The 20,920-nt window shown below is 40.1% G+C and overlaps 1 protein-coding gene across 1 annotated transcript in view; it reads right to left on the reverse strand.

The window, feature by feature from the left end:
• Nucleotides 1–20,920, reverse strand: part of PIP5K1B (phosphatidylinositol-4-phosphate 5-kinase type 1 beta) — a 330,053-nt gene that overhangs the window by 211,914 nt on the left and 97,219 nt on the right. Inside the window, exons 2-3 of the mRNA XM_082843121.1 lie at nt 10,797–10,881; nt 7,620–7,688 (exon numbers count right to left, since the gene is read on the reverse strand). Coding sequence (XP_082699247.1) covers nt 7,620–7,688 — 69 coding nt within the window. The 5' untranslated portion in view covers nt 10,797–10,881. The remainder of the gene's footprint in view (nt 1–7,619; nt 7,689–10,796; nt 10,882–20,920) is intronic.

The raw sequence follows: 20,920 nt of genomic DNA on the forward strand, positions 1-20,920 counted from the left end.
AACTACTGGGCTCACGCGCCACAACTACTGAAGCCCGCATGCCTAGAGCCCGTGCTCTGCAGCAAGAGAAGCCACCGCAATGAGAAGCCTGTGTACCACGACAAAGAGTAGCCCCCGCTCGCCACAACCAGAGAAAAGCCCGCGTTCAGCAACGAACACCCAATGCAGCCAAAAATAAAATAAATAAAAAATAAAATAAAGTAAAACAAAAGAGCTGGACTCACATCTACCCTCCACTTAAAAGGGTAGTTGAGTTTGGCTGAAAAACCTTGTCACTGCTAAAATTCTGATAATTCTTTGTTGTGGGCTCTGCCCCGGGCATTGTAGGATGCAGCACTGCTGGCCTCTACTTCCTAGATGCCAACGGCACCACGCCCCCAGTTTTGACAACCAAAATGTATCCAGACATTGCCAAATGTTCCCTGGGCACTGGTTGAGAACCACTGGGTTAGGGTGTTTTGGATTAAGGTGAATTAGGAATAACACTTGGAATGCCAAAGCATCACTCTTCCTATAGACCAATGTAGTTGCTATTGATGACGAGGGCTGCGTAATGCAAAGACAAAGCTGTCTCTGTTAAGCTACAGAGTGTAGCTCCACCAGGGCGGAAAGCAAGGGTCTTATTTCTGGAAGTCGTGGCTTTCTAGAGTCTGAAGGGAAGGAAGAGCCGTCAGGGCTTGGGACACATGCTAACCCTTCCCCCCACCCCTTCTTCCCATCTTAAAATGTTACTTATTCAATTTTTGAACAGGCAAAACATTCATATGGTTCAAAATTAAATAGCCATTAAATGTATATACAGAAAAGCTTCCCCTGACTCAAGATTCCCGCCACCCATTTTTCCCCAGAGGCAGTCAATGTTGCTAGCTGCCTGCGTATCTGTCAGAGACGTTTTATAAAAGAGCTTGTATTTAAATAAATGCTTCCTCTTAGTTCAAAGTATCGCTGAGTCATGACTTCACTCATGTTTAAAAAGTCTTCCCTTGCCATGTGGTAAGAGGCAGGCATCATCCTCCCACCTGGTCCCTGCCTGCCTCCACTGAGAGGAACACTGACTGAGACAGTGGATTTACATGACAACCCAGGTCTTAAAAAACAAAACAAAATGAAAACAACCTGGGGAATTTGGGTCAAGGACCCTGTTTGTATCCAGAGTGGTCAGTTTCCTACTAGGTCACGCTGAGTGCTCTCATCACATGTGTCCGTCCTGGCGGAAGTTGGTTAACAAGATTCAGACCACACCTGAAGTCAGGGTGCTGGTGCCAAAGGTGGGCCCTTTGGTAGTCATCAACACCAGAATCTCCTAGTGGGGGCCTGCTGTGGGTAGGCCCAGGATGGAAGGAGGAGTAGAGGAGGGAGGATGACAAGCCTGGAATGATACCTTTGGGATGGAGAAGTGAGAGAGGGAGGAATGCAAGTGGCAGGACTAAAAATTTCCCACACCTATCCACGGCCAGCCGACTGGGAAACACTGATCGCTTCCGATGGACAAGTCACCAATTAGGACATCATATGCCTGGACCTTTTCATCATCTTCCTGACAAAGAATTGCTAAGGGATCTGGGATAAGCCATTGAACTACGCTGACATGTTTGTTTTGGAAGGGTGGGGGATGTGGGGTGGGCAATTTCCTCACATACAAAAAAGAAAAAACTCAGACCTCTGGCATTGGTATTTTAACTCGAGTTTAAACCATTCTTAAAGTGAACTGATGTCCTGCTTTCTGCTTCCTTCCTTCCTTATCACCTTGTTAAAAAACATCTCTTCTTCAAACTTCTCTAGTTCCATCAATGGCAGAAAATTTCTAGTAGTTACTCTGATTGGAAACTTTCAGGTCACCCTTCATCGTGGTTTAGACTGTCATTTCATCATGTCACTGATCTCCGAACCAGTGTCATGGTACCTCACTGCCTAGAGCTGCCCTGTCCAACATGGTAGGTGTTAGCCAATGTGCTTATTTAACTAAAATGAAAATTAAAAATTCCTTTCTCAGGGCTTCCCTGGTGGCGCAGTGGTTGAGAGTCCGCCTGCCGATGCAGTGGACACGGGTTCGTGCCGCGGTCCGGGAAGATCCCACATGCCACGGAGCGGCTGGGCCCGTGAGCCATGGCCGCTGAGCCTGCGCATCCGGAGCCTGTGCTCCACAACGGGAGAGGCCACAACAGTGAGAGGCCCGCGTACTGCAAAAAAAAAAAAAAAAAAAATTCCTTCCTCAGACACATGGGTCACATTTCAAGTGCCCAATAGCCACACACAGCTTGTAGCTACTGTATTAGTACAGATTACAGAACATTTCCATCATTGCCAAGAGTTCTAATGGACAGTGCTGGCTCAGAACAGGAAATCCAAACTCCTCCAACCAGCACGCAAAGCTAGCTGTCACTTAGAGCCAGCCCATACTTCTGAAATTGCCTCTGCTTTCCCCAAACAATGACACGTAGCTTTGTCTAGGTCAGACTCTACTGTCCCTCCAAGAAATTACGTTCATCCCTGATTCTGTGCCTGTGCCCATCGGATTCCCTGTCATTGAGACAGATGACTCGGTTAGTCAATGCACAGTCGTCGAATGAGTGGCATTTTCTGCCATGACAAAAAGCAATGAGGCATGTAAGAACTTTTTATCCCAGCAAAATGTTCTGCTAACAAACAAGTCCAAGAAAAGGACTTTTCCCCAGGAGACTGTAGGGAACTTGGGGCTTGTCAGGACTCGCTAGAGGATTAAGTGAAATGCCACTTGTCTTGGCACTTCACGCCACTTTGAGTTGTTATTTTCTTCACATGGGCCTCCTGTTTTTTTCTCTTAAATAAATTGTATGGATATAGGAAGCAGAGACCAGGCCTTACACGCATATCTTTTGCATCTTCTTCTCCTATCTCACTTCTCTAGCCAAAGAGTGCAGAGATTGCAAACTGGCCACCATGTGAGGACCAGATATGATTGATACAGTTTGTTGCTTTTTCCAGAGTGTTTTTTTTTTTTTTTTAAGAACGGAAAGGTTGCTTTATTCAGGAGGCCAGCACCTGGGGACACGGTGGACTCCTTTCCAAAAACTAACCGCAACATTCTGCTAGACCATGAAAGTTTTTAAAAGGAGAATCATCTGGGGAAGGGGCCGGCGTCTTTGTTATCTTCCACTATGTACAGTCTTTCTTCCAGAGTGTATTTCTGAACAATTTTGAATCAGTTGCCAATCTTTAACAATTAGGAGACTTTACATCAGAATCTACATTTTTGGTTTCTAGAGAAATCAGTTATCTGGCAACCCTGGGTGAGGACTCACGCAAAGCTCTATTAGCTAGCGTTTAAGGCCACCGGTCCCCTTTATAAAAGGAACGTATTCTCCTGTTTACCACCTTCCCCCTGCTTGTTTTACTCCCTTGTTACCTGCCTGGCCCCTTAAAGCCTCTGCGTTTACAATTCTTGTGGAAGACACCCAGTAAATGAACTGAGAACAGAAATACTACGCTCTGTAACGAAGCCAGACAGCCCTTAATGCCTGTCTTCATGGGCGTCATGTTTGTTCTAAGCAGCTAAAATCAGAATTCTTATCTCAGCCATTAGCTGAAGACATTAACCTTCCCAACTGATTTTAGCTACTCCTCCTGGGCTTGTCAGGAACTGATAATGGATTAGAGAAATGGTCAACTGGAAGAACAAAAAGCAGCCTAAACAATCACATGCAAATAATTGAAGCTCAGAGAGCATAACAGTGTTCCATGAACTCTGAGTGTTCCCTAAAAACACGTGGACATCACAGCACTCACGATGCTGAGTGTTGCTGGCAGCTGCCCAATGCATCTTGACACAGAAAGCCTAAACCCGCTCATTAACTCTAACCCATATTGATTTCTCCTCTTTTGAACCTTTGTTATAGACTACTGTGTTCTAAAACTGTTTTCATGTCTTGGCTCTCCCACTCAACCGTCAGTTCCTTATAAACTCCCTTGATATCCTTCTCATGCCTAGCACCCAAGATCAGAGTGTTCTGAACCTGGATTGGCTTCAGTCACAGGTAAAATCCAATTGCTCATCCAACTCCTCATTAAAGAGGAGCACACCCCATGGCCAGGGCTTCAGGGTTGGGAAAGAAAGTTAATTTTAAAGTATTTGTGAAAGGGACAATAGTTGATGAAATGCAAGGGACAATAGTCAATAGTTAATGAAATGAAATAGTTAATGATAAGCCTTGATGACACCCACCTAACCTGTTATCATTCCCAGTTTTCTGTCATCTGCACATTTGCAAAGTATAAATTTGATGTCTTCATGCAGGTCATGGGTAAAAATTATGAAGCTACACAGGGTCAACTCACATCATGTCAGTAGAGACAAGAATGTTCCAGGTACCTTTAAATCAAGATCCACTAAACTTGAGAATTCTCCGTATCTGCGACCAATTTAATGATTCTTTCGTAATAGGAAATGCAGTTAATTTGACATAAACTCTATCTTTATGAACCTCTGCAGGTTTGTAAAAGACATGTGTTTCTTCTCTAAATGTACATAGCTATATGTTTGCAAACCCATGCTCAAATTATGCCGAGGAACAGTCTCACATCTGGTTTCCAGAATGTACCTTTTCCTCATTTTTGAAAATAGGGATGATATTTGCTCATCTCCTGCCTTTTGATAAGCCTTCCATTCTCCCAATCTTTCAAAGCTCACACTCAGTGGTTTCCCTATTCTAGCTTCAAGTTCTTTCATCTGGGACATGGTTCAGCTGGGCCTAGAGACAAACGCATCTGCAGTAGCTAATGTAACTCTTACTATCACCACTCCTAACACCACCATTAACACCCATAGAGTCTGTCATACAGAGTGAAGTAAGTCAGAAAGAGAAAGACAAATACCATATGCTAACACATATATATGGAATTTAAGAAAAGAAAAATGTCATGAAGAACGTAGGGGTAAGACAGGAATAAAGACACAGACTTACTAGAGAATGGACTTGAGGATATGGGGAGGGGGAAGGGTAAGCAGGGACAAAGTGAGAGAGTGGCATGGACATATATACACTACCAAGCGTAAAATAGATATCTAGTGGGAAGCAGCCGCATAGCACAGGGAGATCAGCTCCTGTTTTGTGACCACCTAGAGGGGTGGGATAAGGAGGGTGGGAGGGAGGGAGATGCAAGAGGGAGAAGATATGGGAACATATGTATATGTATAACTGATTCACTTTGTTATAAAGCAGAAACTAACACACCATTGTAAAGCAGTTATACTCCAATAAAGATGTAAAAAAAAAAAAAAGACCTCTTGCTTAATGGGGAAGAATTCAGCTGAATAGTTCAGCTGAGCTGTTAACCTGTTGGCAAAGCAACACTTTCTCTAAATGATCCCTTCTTCCTGCTTTGCATAATAACACCATATTCACTGAGGGCTAAAGTTCTAGGCACTATGCTGTGTCTTGGTGCTTTTCTTAGAGAGGGTCCTCCTCTTCCCTTGCTAACCTTCCTTTTAAAATCAGAGGTCATCAAAAAGGTCCCTATGCCATCACACATAAAAAAAAAAAATCATAGATTTTTTTTGGTCCTCTTAAGTTTCCTGCATCTTCTCTTTATTTTTCAGAATTATTTGCTATCATACAATATGATTTTTAGTGTTTATAACCTTCCCAACATTGCTGAGTCAGATACCCTGTTAGGGACATTCATCACAGAATCATACCTATAATATTACTGAAAACCTATTTTACTAATTCTTGAGCAAGACATACTTAGTAAAGTCCAAGATCGCATGGTCACATGCCTTCTATTACTTTTGCATTACTAAAGAGCTCCTGGAAATCAGAACACAATCAAGAATCACAAGGCATCTTGAGGCTGACTGAGAAAACTGCCTGAAACTGCTCCGAAGGAATGCCAGGCTGACAGTTTGACCATCTCTGTGTTGGTCCCATGTATGACTGAATTTACAAAGAGTCTTGGGTAAATGAGATAGGATTTTGTTTTCCACCTGTGTCTGAAAATAAATAATTCTGTATTGCTGCCTCTGTTCGGATTAACAAATTTTAGAAGCTGTAACATGACACTTGTGAGCTCGGGAATCTTTAACCTACTCTTCCCCAAACACATCACCTCTTTGGATGGCAAGCTCTCTGTTTATACTTCTAGGTTTGGCTGAGTAGAAAAGTCAGAAGAAAAGATATACCAGGAAAAAGGGCATGTTATTCCACATGAAAATGGAACAGGAAATACATCATGTTAGTTCCGTGACCTAAATCTGTGGTCAGATCACACGGCTCATGGGACTTGATGACAAAACTTCTTGCTAGCTATCCATTACAGAGTAAAAGGCAAAAGGAAATGTTAAGGTATATCAAAGCTTCAATACGCAAACCTTCTACTCCCCAGAGAGGAGGAGGGCAAGGTCTTTTAAAAACTAAAAAGCTAAAATGTACAGTCCATTTAAAATCAGGAACAGCAGTGCTTGGGAACATATATTACCCAGTAATGCTTCTGAACATTAACTTGGTTGCTAGGAACCAAGAATTTATCGAAGTCAAAGAGTGGTCAGGCAAGATACTCTGGGAAGTCTAGAAAGAGATTTTTGTGAAATGGGCTGAAGACATGGAATCTGAGAGGCTCAGAAAGGGGTGAGATGCAATTCCAGGCTAAAAATCTTCTTTAAAGGTAGAAGATGTTTAAAATTATGGTGGCAAGTAGCAAGTCAATAAAAAGATTCACATAGTGAACAAAGAACACTGCACACACATAAGGGCCTTCTTCTTAGGCATAAAAAGGGTTTTCAAGTAACTACCTTCTGTCAGTGTTCTGTATCACGGTAACTGTGGTGGGCAGAAAAATGACCCCCAAAGATGTCCATGTTCAAATCCTTGGAATCTGTGTATATGCTACCTTATGTGACAATGAGGAGTAAGGGTGGAGAAGAAATTAAGGCTGACTTTAAAATAAAGGGATTGGGCTTCCCTGGTGGCGCAGTGGTTGAGAGTCCGCCTTCCGATGCAGGGAACACGGGTTCGTGCCCCGGTCCGGGAAGATCCCACATGCCGCGGAGTGGCTGCGCCCATGAGCCATGGCCGCTGAGCCTGCGCATCCGGAGCCTGTGCTCCGCAACGGGAGAGGCCACAGCAGTGAGAGGCCTGCGTACCGCCAAAAAAAAAAAACCCAATAAAAATAAAATAAAATAAAGGGATTATTCTGGATTATCCAGGAGGGCTCAACGGAATCACAAGCATCCTTTAAAGTGTCAGAGTGATAGGGCCCGATAAAGACTCAACTGGCCTTTGCTGGCTTTGAAGTCGGAAAGAAATCATGATATAGACAATGCAGGCAGCCTCAAGAAGCTGGAAAAGACAAGGAAATGAACTCTTCCCTGGAGCCTCCAGAAAAGAATGCAGCCCCGTAGACACCTGGATCTTGACCTAGTGAGACCCATGCCAGACTTGTGACCTACAGAACTGTAAGAAAATACATTTAGGTTGTTTAAGCCACTAACTTTGTGGTAATTTGTTACAGAAATAGGAAACTAAGGCGGTAACTTACATACAAATGCTTTGGAGGAAGAAAAGGCTTATGGCAATATTAGCATTCTAAGCAATACAAGTGTTCCTCTTTTTGAGCTGAAAAAAGACGATAACACACTCACTCACCTTTTTATAGGTTTTTTCTTCGTTTTGTTTCCCAGGTGCTGCATCTCCATTCTCAGCAGCAGACGACATCTACAAGAGAAAAATGTACCTATTTGAATTTAGATATTCTACTCTGAAATACAATATGCTAATAATATTGTTACCTGTTTTGGTTAATTACATTTTTGTTGTTATGCTGTTGCCTCCAAGAAAGGAAGAGATTTCTCAGAATACTAAAAAAAAATTCTGTGTTCCCCAGTCTTTCCAAAATAAAGCTTTACATATAAATCATTTTGGCAGCACATTTTACTCCGTATGCTCTAAGAAAGAGGCCATGGAAGTCCAAGCCCAGATCATATGTGTATAAGTTTCTTTCTACAAAGCCTTAAAAAATTAATTTCTTTCCCCTGTTCTTCTGGTTATATATACTTCCTGTAAAAATATCTGGAAAGTACCAAAAACATGAATCAGAACAAAAACATTACCCAGTTCTACTGCCCTTGGGCAACTCCACTATTCACATTTTGGTATGTTTGTTTCCACCTTTTGTTCCATGCACTTTCATACTAAAAATATTATGATACTATCTTAACACAGCATTTTTCGCTGAACACTTATGTAATAAGCATTTTCCCATTTGATTATAAAAATCTCAATGTAAGAATATTTTTTTCTAGTTGCAAGAGACACCACTGGGTGAACACAATTGCGCGTTAATACTTTAGTTAACAATGCCAACATTGAAGGACAGTTGAGGTGGATCAGGGGTTTTGTTTCTACAAATAATGCAACAGTAATGACCGTGTGCTTCTACCTTTGTCCACCTTTAATGTTTTCTTGTACTAGTTTCCTAGAATTACTAGGTCACTAAAAAATCGGAAGCTCTTACCACATATTGCTAAATTTCTTTCCAAGAAGAATACACCCATTCACACTAACAGCAATGAGTGGGAGCTGGTTTCATTACACGCTTAGCAATGACTATTATCATTTTAACTCTCTTTGCTAATTTGACAGGTGAAAGGAAGCACCTCCTGATTTTAATTTGCATCCTTGAAAATTATTAGCGAAGGTTAACATTGTTTGCATATCTTTTTCTGGGTCTTTGTATTTCTTCTTTCAACTTTTCTATTATTTTGCCCACTGATCTATTGGGGTCTTGGGTATTGATTTTTTACCTATCATGGCTAGTAATATTAGTGGTTTCCTTATTGATTTTTATGTATTAAGGTTATTAATCTGTTCACAAGCACATTATTAGTATCTTCCATGCTGCTGTCTTTTAATTTGTTTTATAATTATGACATGGAGAAGTTTTACATTTTTCATACTTGAAACTATTGACTATTTTTGTGATTTCTTCCAATGCTTTTAGATAAAATTTTATTTGTCATTGGGAGGTATCAGATGTTTAAACATGTGCTCCTCTCATCTTTTAATAATAAGGTTTTTACATTTTCTAATTCATCTGATTTCTTAAAACCAGTTACCTATGTGGTAAACAAGAATAACTACATAACTCAGCGTGCCATGATATTTAAGGGTCTTATCTTAAATTGCAATGAAGAGCATTCTATACACCATGGAGGAGAAAACTTCTGACTTTCTCATAAGCCTTTGAAGCACATTTTAAATCTTGAGCTTTCAATAAACATAGTATGCACTAAACCTAAGCATCTGCCAGCCATCTCTCTGTACTGGAACTAAATGACTGCCATGAGCTGGATGTGACTAAAAACCACCCAAGAAAATGAAAGAACGGACCATGGCAAGCCAACCTCACCAGACCTATGACTGCCCACCAATCCAAGCATTCTCTTAGATAAACTTTCAGTTCCATTTGTCTCCATTCAATCTGTCCATATTTGAATATGAAGTTTTCAAGGACAGATGTTTCATACACTACTGCTTCCCACACTGTAGCTGCTTAATTTATTTAAAGAATAGTTGATTTTTCTAGTTACTTCATAATATGAGTTTTGAATAATATATTAGTGGAATTGGAATATTTGAAAGGTTTTACAATATCAGGCTCAGGGTAAAAACCAAACCCAACCCTGTATCATTCCCCTGGAAAACTCAAATTACATAATCACTATAAGAATATATAAGGAGTTATCTGATATTTGATCCCTATTTCCATATTAGAGTATGTTTGTGCAATTTAGTATGTACTACCACTAATAAGAGTAGAATTTTCCTTAATCTTCAACTGTTTGATAGGGCCCACAGAATGAAGACTTCCCTAAAGAATGCCATTTCAGTAATTTCACTTCTAAGCCTTCGCTGAAAGGGCTTGAAAATACAGTCTTAATGAGGGGTTGACAAATTGGCATGAATGAAGGACGGATGATGAGTCTTTTTTTATTACTTTGTAAATCATTCCTGACTAGACAGTAGAAAAGAAGTGGGTAAACTTAATATATTAAAAAAAAAAAACAATTCCCTTTAGGCAGCACAAAGCAGATAATAATGTTAAAAGCAGACCATGAGACATCACCTGGATTCAAAGGGTTTTGTTTGTTTGTCTCTGTTTAACAAAGGTCACACGGACTTATTCACCAGGACGTCCATGTAGGAGAGGCAAATGAGATGCTTGGGGATGCTCTGGTCAACTGCAAATGGCTATTAAAATGGTCACAGTGACAATTGCTGTCTCTTCCTAGACTTGCTATGTTCTGCACTCGTTAAGGTACATCATTTACAACTATGGAAGCCAAGGTAAGTATGGATTAAAAACATTGCTTTTAAAAACATTATAATCATATATATTTCTACATATGCAAAAAGGAAGGAGGAAAGAAATTCACAGAAGTACTGGTAATTATCTACAGATGGTGGGATTGTGAATGCTTTGCGTTATCATGTTAATATTTTGCTATATTCTCCAAGTATGCTGCAGTGAGCACTGCTACATTTAGAAATAAGGAAAACACTAATGCTAGTCAAGTATTTAACCATACACAGTAATTAATAGCAGAGACCACATCTCCTGGGTTCTGCCCCTTTTGGCATGCCAACATCCACAACATTTCCTGTTTCTATTTGCTTGCTGTTTGTTTTCAATTTGATAATGTCAAAGTTAAAGGCCATGAACTAGATACATGATTTAGAGTATTTGTGAATATAAAACAAAAGAGTAAGGGCTTATAATGAGTCCGTTGGAATTAATTAAAAATATAGACCGTACTGCCTTACCTTTGTCAATGAAATGGCAAGTCATCTGTAATTGGTCGTGATGAGTGGCCTATTCATTGTTGAGACTGTTTTCCTCCCCAGGTTCCTGTTAAAATAGAAATCACTATTCATTATTTATTCATACCTCTACTTCATCTCCCAGAAGAGATCAGAGGTGGCTATAGGGATACACACAATGCAATCAGTTAAAGCTAAAATAAAGAAATGTGTGTATAAATAAAGGGAAGATAAAGGTGAGGAACAAGACGGTGCCAGCAGTATGGGCTGTGCACAGAATGTGAGCCGTGTAATCCTGTATAGTTGTTGAATACCCTGGTCAGTCTCCAGTTTGACTCTGAGATTCCTAGTGGTCACAGCAGAGGAAGAAATAATCAGTTACATAAATGCCCAATGTTCATAAGATAAAAACAAGTCAGTTGCTCAAATGAACCACATTGGGGATTGAGGCTGCAGTGGAAGTTTCTCCTGTGGGTCTTCAAAAAAGAGACCCCACGTGATGTGTGGATAATTTTGCAATATTATCCCTGTGATAAATCAATTGTGATTTTCATGAAGGTTGGTTCAATAACACAACTTCAAAGACAGTTCAACAAACCTTTTTGCCCTATAATTATGTTTTTATACAAAAGAGATACTTGCTTATGGTAACCAATTTTAAAAATACAGTTTAAAGTAAAAATGAATAAGGTCCCATCAGTATCTCCCCAATGAGATAACCAATGGTAACAGTTTGTTGACTATCCTTCCAAAATCTTCCCTATGCTTACACACACACATGCACACACTTATTTCAGCCACTTCTATCAGCATTTTAAAGATATTTTTCAAATCTATATTATATATCTCTCTCACTCAAAAATAACTGTATCAGAACTTCCCTGGTGGCGCAGTGGTTAAGACTCCACGCTCCCAATGCAGAGGGCCTGGGTTCAATCCCTGATCAGGGAACTAGATCCCGCTTGCATCCCGCAGCTAAGAGTTCGCATGCCACAACTAAGGAGTCAGCGAGCTGCAACTAAGAAGCCCATGAGCCACAACTAGGAGGAGCCTGCCTGCCGCAACTAAGACCCGGCACAACCAAAAAAAAAAAAAGTTACAAATGGAATCCTATGGTGTAACCTTTAAAAAAAATAATAGTACCATATTCCACAAAATGGATACACCATGGACAAACATGCAGACAGTTTCCAGGTTTGGCTACTGTAACCAGAGAAGGAATAAACAGACTTACATAAACATCTCTAATGTTCTAGTACTTTTATTTCTATGGGAAAGAATCCTGGAAATTGATCCAAAGTTGATAAGTGCATTAAGTATTTGAAGGACCTTTGTTACATTCTTTTCTGTAAAAAGGGTGAAGCAATGAGTCCCACAGTGCATAATGAGTACCTGCTTAATGACATACTAATCAGCACTGGATGTTTGCCATCTTTAAAATGTTTGCCAATCTAATGGGCAGAGAATGACACCTCAGTCATTTTAATTCACGGTCTCTTACCACTAACTGGGCCTATCCTCTTCACAGCTTTACTGGTGATTTACATTTTCAGTTCATTTCCTTTTGCTTATTTTTATACTGTGCTGTTTATCTTTTTTTCTTTTATAATCAATCTGTAAGATCTCCTGGTATATTAAACATTAACTGTGTCATACGAGCTGCAAGCTATTGTTCATCTTTTGGCTCTGTTCATGGTGCCTTGTCAGGTAGACATTTAAAATATTTACATAGTCAAATCTACTAATTTTTCCTAGATGGACTGTGGATTTACTGTCTTACTTGGGAGAGTTCTCCCAAGCCTGATGTTACACTACATGTATTCTCCTGTATTTTCTTCAAATACCTTTATAGCTCATTTTTAACATTAGATCTTTGCTTCAAATGGAATCTAACCTCATCGTCTCCCAGATGGGTAGCTAATTGCCCCAACATCATTTACTTTATAATCTATCTTCTTACTGGAAGGACATGCCTTCATGCCTCCTTTAGCAAATATTAAGTTTTCCTGTATACCTCAATATATTTCTAGGCTCTCTGTTCCAAAGACTTACTTGTTGATTTCTAAGCTAATATGTTGTCTTAAATGCAGTAACATGCTGCTGCTACAAGTTCCCCACACTATTTTTCTTCCAAGTTTATATTTTTATATGGACTTGAAAAGCACATTGCTTAACCTGAAAACACGCCCACCCCACCAGCCCCCTGCCAAGTTGGAATTCTGACTAGAATTATATTAAAGTTATATACTACTTTGGGAAGCATTAATATCTTTGGAATTTTAAGTTTTCTTATTCAAATCATGGTATAGTCCTCTATTTCTTCAAATGTTATTTTATATCTTTTACTACAACCATATTTTTTGTTTTCGTCTTACGTCTTACTAAATTCATTCCCAGATACTTTAGTTTGTCATGCTTTTAAATAGGGATTTTTCTATTTGCATTTCTAACTGGTTATTAACTCATAGAAAGAAAATGATTGGGTTTCATCTATTATCTTTCACCCAGCCATTTAATCAAATCCTCTTACAGAATTTTAAAAGATTTTAGGCAGAGTCCCAATCACACTACCTGCAATATTTATACATCGTACTTCTATTTCTTTTCCTATTACATTCAATGAACTTCCAAATAAATGTTGAATAATAGCAGTTGAGCAATAGTAGTAGTGCTTGATATTTATATTATAATCCTACAGTAGTCACCATCCTCTATAATGGCCTTGTTTGTTTGGTAGCATAGTAGCTTCTTTCTGCTATGTTCTACTTTACTTTTTATTAGGAACGTCTACTGAATTATATCAAATGCATTTTCAGCATCAGTTGATCTAATCATAATTGTTCTTCCTTATTCTACTGTGCCAAATATAACATTGAGAAATTTCACAATGAAAAATTATATCTTTCTAGAAAAACCCTAACTTAGATTTGATTTGCTACCATTTTTAAAGGGATATTTTCATAATTGAAATTGAATGATTTTTCTCCCATCTTTACCAGGTTTGGGTATTAAAAAATTAATACTTTTCATGAAATTGGATGGCTCTTTATGTGCACTTAGTTTTTGGGGATTATTCATTTCTTGGAATTTATAACCTTTCTTTGAATCAAATTTTCATAATTTAATTCTGTTAGAAAGCCATCGATTTCCTTTAGATTTTTAACTTTATTGTCATAAAGTTAACACATAATATTTTGTTACTGAAGTCTTTCGATTCTTTTGGGATCCAGGTGATGTCTTTTTCCTTATTCTTGATGGTGTGTGTGTGTGTGTGTGTGTGTGTGTGTGTGTGTGTGTGTGTGTGTAGACATAAAATGTATATGTATTATACGTTGCATATATATGTTATAAATATGTATTTTTGTTAGTCAGACTGCCCTTTTCTATTATTTGTTTTTGTGGCATTTCCATTAATTTTAGCTTTTAATATTTTCTTTCTTTGGGCTTTAAAGAATTTCTTAGATGCACTACTTAGTTTATTTTCACTCTTTTAAAAAGATAGTGTTAAAGTCACTTAGGCTACAAAGTATTCCTGAATATATTAATGATTTCCTCATAAATTTTGATGTGAAGTGTTCTGTTTAATTTCCAAATAATTTGTGATTTTGGACTTGATTTTCAATTTGATCCAGGAATCATCTATAAGAGAGTTTCTTAACGTTAAGTATTTATATTTTAATTATTAATCTTTTCATTCATTGCTATATTCTTGCTTGTTGCACTGGGATCAAAATATGGGATAAGTAAAATTTCCCCTCCCACTCAAGTTCAAGTTTTTTCCTATGGCCATAGAAACAATTTTTTGTAAATGTTACGTAGACACAAGAGAAAAACGTGCCTGTGCCCTGTTTCTAGGGTAGAAAAACACTATATTATTGCCACCTTATAACACTGTCTACTTTGTCAAATTATGAAAAAATACAGTAAAATTCTCTGATATGGTTATAGGTTAATCATATTCTCCTGTATTTCTACTTTTTATTTTTTGCCTTAAAATTTCCATTAACTACGCTGGCCGTGTACAAAGGATATATGTATAATAGTGTCCTTGAGAATTGTACTCTTTACCTGCAAACGTATCTTTTTTTCTTATTTAATACTTTTGGTCTTGGATTCCATCTTGATGTTAATATCCTCACTTCCTCCCTTTTATTTGCACATGCTTGGCATCTTCTTGTCCATTTTTTTATCTTCAGCTTTTTTAGTTATTGTCATTTGGTTTCAGCCGTGTTCCTGACAAACAGCTTAAAACTGGATTTTTTTTTTAACCAATCTAAGAGTCTTTGTCATTTGAAAGGGGACTTAACAAATTCACATCTATTGTGATTAGATTATATTTGGTTTACTTGCATCATATTTGTTTACTATTAATTATAGTTATGGTTCCTGCATTTATTTTTATCTATTCCTTTCTTGCTGGGTTAATAAAATTTACAATTCTATTTTTTCCCATTAATTGAAATTTTTTATTCCACATATATTTTGCTCATAATTATCTTTCTATTTTTAAACCATTAAGAGTCTATGTATTTCTAGTAAAAAATAATAATAATAAAATGACTTTATGCCATCCCACTACCCAGGCATTTTTCCTATGGTCTATTGTGCTAGACGCAGACCTGTGCCACCCAGATCTCCCCTCAAGGAGGGCAGGCTGCTCACCACTAAGAGTGTGGTCAGCAGACGCCTCCGGCTGCCAGCCCTTTCAGGGTCTGCCTCTGCAGGGAGCCTCCTCTCGCAGGCCCTGGCCTCGCTGGGGCTGCACACAGCCTGTGACTGAATGATGGGGCAGCTCCCCACTGAGTTGGCCCCGGCTTTGTGGGTCCTACATGGAAGTCTGACTTCTTCCTCTGCTTGCCTGACCGTGCTTCCCCCCTCCTCCTTTCGCAGGTTGTATCACTCTCCAAACTGTGTGGCTTAAAACGACGGAAATTCATCCTCTCACAGTTATGGAGGCTGAAAGTCCAAAATCAAGGTGTCAGCAGGGCCCTGCTCCACCCAGGCTCTGGACTGCATCCTTCCTTTCCTCCTCCTAGCTGCATGGTGGTGGCCGTTCATCCTGAGCGTTCCTTTGCATGCAGCTGCATCACTCCAGTCTGTGCCTCTGTTGTCTGCCTTCACGTGGCATTTTCCTCTTCTTATACGGACACCAGTCCTATTGGATTGGGACCCACCCAATGACCTCATCTTAACTTCATTACATCTGCAAAGACTCTATTTCCAAATGAAGTCATGTTTCACAGGTACTGGGGGTTAGGACTTCAATATATGTTTTTTTGACCCCTGAAAACATCTTGCACCCAAAACTCTGTCCCAGTGCCTGCTTCTAGAGAGCCCAACCCATGACATCTGTTCTCTTCCTCCCCCGCAAGAGGAGATATATGGAATATTTTTACTCTCTCAATGACTGCTTCATTTTGAACCACTAAATAGCTCCTCTTAGTTGACACAGCTCTTCTTTTTTTTCTTTTTTTTTTTTTTGCAGTACGCGGGCCTCTCACTGTTGTGGCCTCTCCCGTTGCGGAGCACAGGCTCCAGACGCGCAGGCTCAGCAGCCATGGCTCACAGGCCCAGCTGCTCCGCGGCATATGGGATCTTCCCGGACCGGGGCACGAACCCGTGTCCCCTGCATCAGCAGGCGGACTCTCAACCACTGCGCCACCAGGGAAGCCCGACACAGCTCTTCTTAATGAACAATTTATAGCTCACAGTCATATTATTAACATTTATTTAGACTTGACCACAAGTTTTACAAGGTTCATTGCTCATCAGTGTTTCTTTGACTCTTCATCTCCTCCTATCCGAACACCTTTGTTCTGATTCAATTTTCATTCAGTTGGAACAACTTCTCAAGTAGTTCCTAAGAAGTGGCGCATGGATGGTCTGCTCTGGGTCATTCCATGTCCAGAAATGTCTTTCCTTTGTCCCCATGTATAACTAGATCTCTTGGATTCTTGGCTCCCAGACCTTTCTTTCATCTCCCTATTGCTATGTCACTGCTGTCTTCTTCCTTCCTGGCTTACAGGTGAGTAGTTTCACGCTAGTCTGATGCTTCTGTCTTGGTAACTTATTGGTTTTCTCTGTCTAGAAACCTATGAGAGTTTTCCCTTTGAACACATAGTTCAAAAATTCCATAAGGACAGATGTGTCTTTTTTCATCAATCCTGCCCAGCAAAGGGAAACTGACAAGAAGCTGTTACACGGAGATCTGATGACTTAAACCATGAATAATACGTAGGCTCTCTAGCTGAGGAACAAACAGACTTCATATCCTTCAGGCAGTGCTCTCTGAAAATTATTTCTCGTGACCAACCTTTTGATAAGAACTGGACAGGGGACCACTCAAAATTATAGTCTCTGGCAAGAGCCTGGAATGCAGAAATTCTAATGGCCAAGTAAGGGCATAATCATAAGACTCAGGTCTCCTTAGGAGATGTGTTAATATGTAATCTGACACGAGACTCCCTGTTAGAACTTATTTCCTTAAATTATTTCTGACATTAAACAGAGCCAATTAATAGTGTCATATGATTAGATTGTTGAAACACCAGCTCAGCTAACAATAATACATGCCAAGCAATGAAATTTTTTTTGACTTGATGATGGCTTATCTATCCTTTCTGGTATTTGGTATCTGGATTTTGTTAGCATAAGGAATAAATAATTTACACTATTTCAGAGCCTGCTACCTTTCTATGCTTTCATTCAACTGGAGGGAAGGAAAGACTCATTTACTGAGCAACAACTATGTGTGAGATGCTGTCACAAAAAAGATTTCATTTAATCCTGCAACGAATCCTTTGGCATTCTTCAATTTAGCTTGTGTGATTCTGACACTTGTAACTGACTGTTCTGTAACATCCATGGGATGCAGTCATTTTTAATTTTGCTGAGGCTCTCGCTGTGAGGCTGGTTTGTAGAAGTGAAGCCCTTAGAGGTGAAGAAATATAGCAACTCCCAAACCTCTCCGTCTCAGCCTGGTTTGCTGTTCTCTTTACCAATGCTGAGCATCAGAACCCCTGGGGAGCTTTCTGAAAATTCAGGTTCTCAGGCCATGCACCAAAACAACTAAATCACTGCCTCTGCCTGGTGGGTCTGGGGAACCAGTTTTTTCAGTATGCTTCAAGGCCTTGGGTTCATCTAAGCTACTGTAAGCAGTAGAGGCAATAAATATGTTTTATCACTTCAAGAGAGATGTTAGGGTCCAGGAGGGAACACAGAACCTATTCTGGGTATGTTAAAGAAAGAGAATTTAAGACATGGAATTAGTTATAAAAGTGACGGGTGAGTTAAAAAGCTAAGCAAAAGATGGTGATGAAATGCAGAGACTAACATCGGCACCCCAAGGGCTAGAGGCACACCAAGGGAAGGGGTGTTACCAGACCTCAAAAGTCGGAGGGATCTGCGGAACATCATGGCGAGGGTGAACTGGAAGAGGTTGGAACCACAGAAGGAGGGGGTATATTTGGAGGCATGGTGAAGACAGTCACTGTTGCGGATACTACCCAGGGCACAGAGAGGGGGATACACTCTAGATTCTCCCTCAGCCCCTCTACCCAGCAATCCCTGTCTATGGCTCCCGTGGGCCAGCCTACTGAAAACCATGTGACACAGGGAGCCCGAGAAATGTATCCTCTAGGAATGCCTGCCCTGTGACACAGAACAGGAGAAGAGTGAGGAATGGCTTTGAGACAAACAGGCCAGTGATGGGCTACAGAATGAGATACAAAAATGAGATAAAAATATGAATGTGGGAAAGCAGATATGAGCTAATGATATGCACAAGATACACGGTTCCCAAAGAAAATGTGGATTGGGAGGCAGGCTAGGAGCTGGTACAAACATTTCTATTTTTATGACTCTGGGGATTTCCAAAGAGCTTAAATAGATCACTACAAAGTAGCCAGGGTCTACTGCAGCCTCTTCATTAAGCGTAGGAGTGAGGCTGTGACTTGGGACAATTTGCCTGGGGTCAAGTCAAGAGGTGGTGGGGTTGAGACTTGATCCAGAGCTGTCTGACTTCAAATCTACTGCTCATTCTACCATACCACACTCTCCCTCCTAGTTATCTGACAAAATGTTGGAAGACTGTCTACTAAATATTGCATTGCATTTTTCAATTTGTAAAGGCAATCAGGAGGTTAGCTGACAATATTAACTTACATAATTATTTCCTGTAAAACTTGTTCGACATCAATGAGTCTCAACCTGGAGGGCATTTCTGAGTTTACAAGGTGGTAGGGGAGCTTTTTAAAACTCTACAGTTAAAGAATGGACTTGAGGACATGGGGAGGGGGAAGGGTAAGCTGGGATGAAGTGAGAGAGTGGCATGGACATATATACACTACCAAATGTAAAATAGATAGCTAGTGGGAAGCAGCCGCATAGCACAGGGAGATCAGCTCGGTGCTCTGTGACCACCTAGAGGGGTGGGATAGGGAGGGTGGGAGGGAGGGAGACGCAAGAGGGAGGAGATATGGGGATGTATGTATATGTATAGCTGATTCACCTTGTTATAAAGCAGAAACTAACACACCATTGTAAAGCAATTATACTCCAATAAAGGTGTTAAAAACAAAAACAAAAGCTCTACAGTTACCGAAGGTTTTAGATATATTATACTTGGGGGCCATATTCGAGTTAGTCAGATGCAACCCTTTCAACCTCTAATTTCCCAGCTAGGGCCATCGAAGTCAGTATTTTAATTTGCCACAGATGAGTTTGCTCCTCATGCAAGGCCAAATGAGGGGGCAAATGACTAATTACCAAATTACCCAACTAAGTAGGCCAACCTATAGATACAAGAGGCGAGGGGCACTAGCCATGAGTCCTTACTGATCTTCCCATAAAAACAACCTCTTCATTTAACACCAATGAAGCAACGCAACAAGGACTAATGGGAAGAACAGTGCAAGAGGCCTCTGAAGGCTTTGGTTTTCGGTCCATCTCTTCTACTGATTCTCTTTGACCTTGGGTCCTATCCACTTCTTTTCTATCACGAATCCTGCTGACTCTGTTACATGGCGCTTCTGGTTTGGAGCCATCGCCAACTTTCTTGGGTAAAGCCTCCCCTCAGATCCTCTTTGGAATGAGGAGACTCACTAATCATTTGATCATCATGAGTACAACCTGCCCTATGGGAATTGATCTTCCACAAGTTAGCCAAATTCAAGTGTTTGCACGCCATTCAGGCTATCTATGGTAACCTTTCCTAGATCATTTCCCAATAGAGAAAGCAATTAAAACACAATTTGGGCCTTGGTCATGTCTGCCTGTTAATGTTAATCATTTCTGTTTAAATTATGCTCTTCTGAGTTCATGTTATCTGCCAGCAAACTAATTCACTTTTTCATGCATTCATCAACATCACTGAACAGTACATGTCAGGCTATGAGCTTGGCCCTGGAGCCATAAAGACAGGAACAGATTCTCGTCCTCAAAGAAGTCACATCAGCAGAAGAGACAGACATGGGGACAGGTACAATACAACATGCCACGTGCCTTTACTAGGGTTCTTGGAGAAAGAGCTGCCCAAGTCAGCCTGTAGGGACCATGGAAAGCTTCATTTATGAGGAACACTGAAACTGAGCAGTTTCTGGGGGGACACAAGGTTGAGACGTAGAGGGTGAGGAAGATGCCAGGTGCCATGGCAGCTTAAAGAAAGCCCCAGCAGGACGAAGCATATTTAACACATGTTCCGGCGTGTTCTCTGAGATCTTGAATCTGGCATTTTAAGAATATATCCAGAAGCAGGCTTAGGATGTTACTTATAGGGTTACAGACAGACATCCAGATTGCTCATTCTACCTATGATCACAAACCCCTGTTCAGTCCCTTGCCTAAATAAAAATAAATCTGTAAAAAATGTATATGGTTTTCATGAAAACCTAGAAAGTCATCCTTAGGAAAATGTCAGCCTTGTAAGTAGTTTTGCTGGGGAGGTAAGAAGTATTGTAGTCCTTCTCGTGCACTTGGAAGGGGGTTGATACTCTTCTAATGTGGCTTTGGCAACAAACAACAATAACAGAACAGACAGGAAAAACCAAAGGCTTAAAAATGTGACAGGTTATTTTCCAAGGCTTAAATATAAGCGACAAGAATACACCAAACTGAAAACAATCCTTGAC

The sequence above is a fragment of the Leucopleurus acutus genome, assembly GCF_964270905.1.
Source record: "Leucopleurus acutus genome assembly, chromosome: 7".
In the NCBI taxonomy this organism is placed as follows: Eukaryota; Metazoa; Chordata; class Mammalia; order Artiodactyla; family Delphinidae; genus Leucopleurus; species Leucopleurus acutus.